Source organism: Sinocyclocheilus grahami, unplaced genomic scaffold (genome assembly GCF_001515645.1).
Source record: "Sinocyclocheilus grahami isolate Dianchi unplaced genomic scaffold, SAMN03320097.WGS_v1.1 scaffold1832.1, whole genome shotgun sequence".
In the NCBI taxonomy this organism is placed as follows: Eukaryota; Metazoa; Chordata; class Actinopteri; order Cypriniformes; family Cyprinidae; genus Sinocyclocheilus; species Sinocyclocheilus grahami.
Window position 1 is genome coordinate 56,106 of NW_015507011.1, and position 5,488 is coordinate 61,593.

At 39.6% G+C, this 5,488-nt stretch overlaps 1 protein-coding gene across 1 annotated transcript in view; it reads left to right on the plus strand.

The window, feature by feature from the left end:
* The window catches only part of LOC107572909 (collagen alpha-1(XI) chain-like), a gene marked incomplete at its 3' end in the record, with an annotated part of 23,825 nt that overhangs the window by 7,793 nt on the left and 10,544 nt on the right, over window positions 1-5,488 (plus strand). Inside the window, exons 3-6 of the mRNA XM_016259339.1 lie at window positions 1,255-1,468; window positions 2,389-2,551; window positions 2,839-2,961; window positions 3,606-3,719. Coding sequence (XP_016114825.1) covers window positions 1,255-1,468; window positions 2,389-2,551; window positions 2,839-2,961; window positions 3,606-3,719 — 614 coding nt within the window. The remainder of the gene's footprint in view (window positions 1-1,254; window positions 1,469-2,388; window positions 2,552-2,838; window positions 2,962-3,605; window positions 3,720-5,488) is intronic.

The window sequence follows — 5,488 nt, forward strand, 5'->3', positions numbered from 1 at the left end:
GAGAGAGAGAGTGAGTGTGTGTGTGAGAGAGAGAGAGAGAGTGTGTGTGAGTGTGTGTGTGTGTGTGTGTGTGTGTGTGTGTATGTGTGTGTGTGTGTGTGTGCTGTAGATGCAGGGATTATACAAGCAGCAGGACTGATGTGAAAAGACACATGACCAGTCTAGACCTGCATGAAGATACTTTCACTCACTCACTCACTCACTCTCACTCACACACACACACACACACACACACAGTCAGTGTGTGTCCTAACAGCTGAGACAGACAGACAGATGTGAGGACTCTTCATGAGACATTAACTTGACTGACAGTGTCATCTCCAGCAGCCAATAACATCGATGTGCTGAAGATTCTGGACCTATCAGATTCCATGGAGGGCGTGTCATTGGAGGCGGGGCTGTGCACGAGTAGGCGGGGCTCAGAGGAGGTGGATCTCGCTTATAAGATTGAGAAGAAAATCCAAGTTAGTGTTCCGACCAATCAGCTCTTCCCAGGTATGTGCCAACACACACACACACACACTTACTCACTCACACACACACACACACACTCACTTTTGGGTACAAATTTGTCCCCAAAATATGGTTAAGTTGCTACACACACACACACACACACACTTACTGTAAACAGAGATCTCGTAGACCTCTCCTGTTTTTATATGCAGATAATTTTATAGTTTGGAATACATTTTAATGGTTTAATACAATTAATACTTTTAATCATTAAGGATGCATTAAATTGATAAAAAGTGACAGTAAAGACATTTATAATGTTACAAAAGATTTCTATTTGAAATAAATGCTGTTCTTTTGAACTTTCTGTTCATCTGTGATTCCTGAAACATAAACTGCATCACAGTTTCCACAGAAATATTGTGCAGCACAACTGTTTTCAACATGTTCAAAATGTGTCTCGAGCAGCAAATCAGCATATTATACTGATTTCTGAAGATCATGTGACACTGAAGACTGGAGGAATGATGCTGAAAATACAGCTGCGCATCACAGAAATACATTACAGTTTAACAGATACTCGCATAGAAAACAGCGATTTTACATAGTTTTTTACTGTATTTTTGACCTCTTTCAAAAACACTTAAACAGTGCGTCTCAGAGACTCTCAGTGTGTTTGTGCGTCTCAGAGACTCTCAGTGTGTTTGTGCGTCTCAGAGACTCTCAGTGTGTTTGCGCGTCTCAGAGACTCTCAGTGTGTTTGTGCGTCTCAGAGAGTCTCAGTGTGTTTGTGTGTCTCAGACTCGGCGTTCCCGGAGGACTTCTCGGTGCTGGTGACGGTTCGAGCGCGGCGCGGCGCTCAGTGTTTTCTGCTGTCGATGTATGACAGCGAGGGAGTGCAGCAGCTGGGCCTGGAGCTCGGACGCTCGCCCGTCTTCCTCTACGAGGACCACCACGGCCAGCCGACCCCTGACCTCTACCCCATCTTCAAGAAGGTCAACCTCGCCGACGGCAAGTGAGTGACAAAACCCTAATGCACATTCATTATTCAGCAAAACTGAACTAGTTTTTTTCCTGACAGAAACCGAATCATTTCAGTTCTACATGTGATTCAGTGAATTTCCGAAGCTACAGTCAGTTAAAGCAGGACACACTGCAGATATATTTATATTCTTAAGTTATATGAAGAGAATAATTAATCCAAACACTCATCATTTGACTTTCTTTTTTCTGTAAAACACACAAGGAGAGTTTCTGAAGACAGTGTGTGGCATTCGTTTGCTCATAATGAAAGTGAATGAGGACTGAGGCTGTTCATGACATAAAAGCTTCATAAAGGTGGTCAGTATGACTCTTCTGAAGTCAAACGATGCTTTGTGTGAGGAACAAACCCAAACTCAGACAATAAAACCTCTCAAGTCAAGTCACATTTATTTCTAGTGCTTTAAATCAGTACAGATTGTGTGGAAGCAGCTTCACAGGAAGATATCAGTGTTAATGTTGTGAAGTTCATCAATTATGAAAGCAATTCAATTTCAGCTCTATAGCAGCTCTGCAATAGTTGAAGTAGTTCAGTTCAGTTTTGGTTCGGTTTGATGAAACTCAGTCAGTCAGTGTCTGATTCATGAATTGATTTGTTCTTGTGAGTCAGAGTCTGAATGAACTGTTTGATTCATGCATGAACCGAACTGCTTTTTGAGTTCAGTTCATTGGAGCAGAAGGTCGTGACTGAATCAGTTTGAGTCTGTTCACAAACCGCACAAATTATCGTGTGACTTCAGAAGACTTGAAATATGTAGCACGAGTCACATTTTTGCCTGATTTAACCCTTCGAAGCTCATCAGTCAGCCTGCAGGTGTTCGCTGGATTCGCTCTGAACGTTCATCTCTCGCTCTGGACGTGTGCTGATGGACACTGTGACCTCTGACCCTACAGGTGGCACAGAGTGGCCTACAGCGTGGAAGGTCAAAAGGTCACGCTGTACCTGGACTGTCAGAAAGTAGCGACCCTTGACCTCCCCAGAGGCCCGGAGCCTAAGGTCAGCACGGACGGAGTGACAGTGTTCGGGACGAGACTCCTGGATGAAGAAGTGTTTGAGGTGAGTGTGTGTGTGTGTGTGTGTGTGTGAGAGAGAGAGTGTGTGTTGATGTTGGAGTGTCTGTGTGTGTTTGTTGATGTGTTGGAGTGTGTGTGTTGATGTGTGTGTGTTGATGTGTTGGTGTGTGTGTGTGTGTGTGTGTGTGTGTGTTGATGTTGGTGTGTGTGTGTGTTGATGTGTGTGTCTGTGTGTGTGTGTGTGTGTGTGTGTGTGTGTGTGTGTGTGTATGTGTGTGTGTGTTGGTGTGTGTGTGTGTGTGTGTTGATGTTTGTGTGTGTGTGTTTCAGGGTGAGATCCAGCAGCTGTTAATCGCTCCAGACCCCAGAGCTGCTGCTGATTACTGCCACACCCACATTCCTGACTGTGACTCCGCCCTCACCTACAACAGCCTATCGCTGGACCCCGTGGAGGTAACCCCGCCCACGGGAGGAGCTCATTAACATGCACAGTTCATTCATATTCACATCAGTATTTCTGCATTGATAATGAATATAAAACACCTCAAACGTCTCCGTCATTAATATTGATGTCTGTTCTTTGGCCCGGTCGTGAGTACAGTGTTAAACATGTTGTTGAGGACTCCTGCCAGTGTTTCTATCACACTCTTCAGCTGCTGTGTGTCTGATTTACAGCCGTTGCTCAGCTGCACAAACACCATCTCTCTTTCTTATTTTCTCCATAGAGGAACTGATTTTTTATAACTCATAAACCTTCAAAGACAGACCTGCTGTGAGCGACAAGGTTATTAATCAGTGATTTATGTTTTGTTAAAGCCATAAGCCTGCATTATTTCAACAGTGATTGAGAAATCTTCACCAAACATACATAAATGTCCTTCACAAAGCTGCATGGGATTGTAGTTCTTTCCCTCACTAAAGGCATTAAGTTCACAGTCTTGTGTCCCTGATTTTCTTACACTTTTTTGCTCACAATCAGCGTTTGTAATGTTGTGATTCTCCTCATGGATTAAAACTTGTTAATTATGACTTTTTAAAATCCCTGTGGGAAAAATGAATGGAAAAGAAGTTTCTATGGTGTGTGGTGTCTGTTGCAGGTCAAGAAGCCACCAAGGAAACCAATCGAAGAGGAGTTTGACGATGACCTTTACAATGACCTTTACAGTGACCTGTCTGTGTCGACTGCCGGAGACAACGCCACCGAGTACGAGGTGAGAGTGTGTGGCTCAAAGACGAAAAAGGGTTTGCAAGCGTCAAAACAATGAGTGTAATACAGCTTTGAATTGTTGTTGTTTTACAATACATTAGAAAGTGTCCTGTTTAATAAAAAAAAGAAATTCTGTGCAAAAAAATAGTGTCGGAGACGAGGAGCGAAGGAGCGAGGAGACATCGCAGAATACAGAAATCACAGACTTCATTAACACACACGTAGCACAGGAACCTAAGGACGTTTAACACTGGACGCAGAACACAGGAAAACACAGGGCTTAAGAACTAGGAACTAAACAAGGAAATCAATGGAACACACCTGAAATCACTGAACACAATCAACATGAGGGAGAAACTAGGTCTCAGGGAGAACACAAAACAGTCCATGGGCGTGACATCGCACATTTTTACCATGATTTACAGAAAACACATACTAAAATGTAATTCAGTGTAATTTGTTAGGCATATTTATCACAATGATCAATTTATGACATATTAAAAGACTAATTAGTTTTACCCCAAATACTAGTTACTTGTAATTTTACATTTTCCTATTTTGGCCATTTGTCAGCAATTTTTTTTTACTCATTTAAAATGCAATAAAGTTGAGTATGCTCACTTTTATATATTTTAATATGCACAGGTCAGAATAAGTATGCTGTTTCAGTTTTTGCATAAATATAAGTGTTACACAGAATGACAGTGGAACATTATTTCACCCACATTTTGACATTTTATTCTGCCAAAGCTTATTTGAAACCTTATGAGGCTTTTACTGAGGCTTATGAGGCTGCATTTAAAGTGCTTTCTATGTATATAAAATCACTTTTGTAAAATGTATTTTGATGTGGACATTTACATGTCTTTGACCATGTGTTTGAGTAATACTTCACTACTATACTTAAGTGCTATTTGCTGGAATTTGTACTTGAGCTTTGTTAAAACTAAATGCTTGCAGTTTTACTCTATTACTTTTACAAGGTAAACAAAATACTGGTTATTCTATTACAATTCATGTAGACTTAAAAATATGAATCATGACCTAAATCTTTCCTCATTGATTTAAAAAGTACAATTTTATTATTTCTGTACCCTAATGTGATTAGCAAGCCAATCAATCAAGCTCATATAAGTTAAATAGCCAGTTAATTATTATTTTAGTGTAAATACTGGTAAGACAGCATTTTTCAGAAATATAGTTAATCAAAAATTAAATGTAATTTTCAGACGGTCAATGAGAAACAGTGTTATTTTAGTAACTTTGAGATACTATTATAGGTTTTATAAATATTTGGAATTAGTTTTTATTTTTATGTTTTGTTTACATTTCAGTTTTTTAAAATATAAATGAAGAGTTCATTTGCAAAAACAGATAACTCAAAATCATGTTTTTATAAAATACAGCTAACTCACACAATAAAAACATGATAACACAATAAACAAACATGATTTATGAAAATTAATAAAAACAGTTATCTGTTTTTGCAAATAAACTCTTCAAATATGTATATGTATTTTGTAATCATTTTTATTTCAGGTTTAGTTTTAGCTGTTTTGTTAATTAAATGAAAATGAGAAATATTTTACATTATTTCAAGTAAGTTTTTTTATTGTTTTAACTTTAGCTGACTATATTAACCGTGTGTGTGTGTGTGTGTATGTGTGTGTGTGTGTGTGTGTGTGTGTGTGTGTGTGTGTGTGTGTGTGTGTGTGTGAGTCTCTGAGTCTCTGTGTTTGTGTTTGTGTCTGTGTGTGTGTGTCTGTGTGTGTG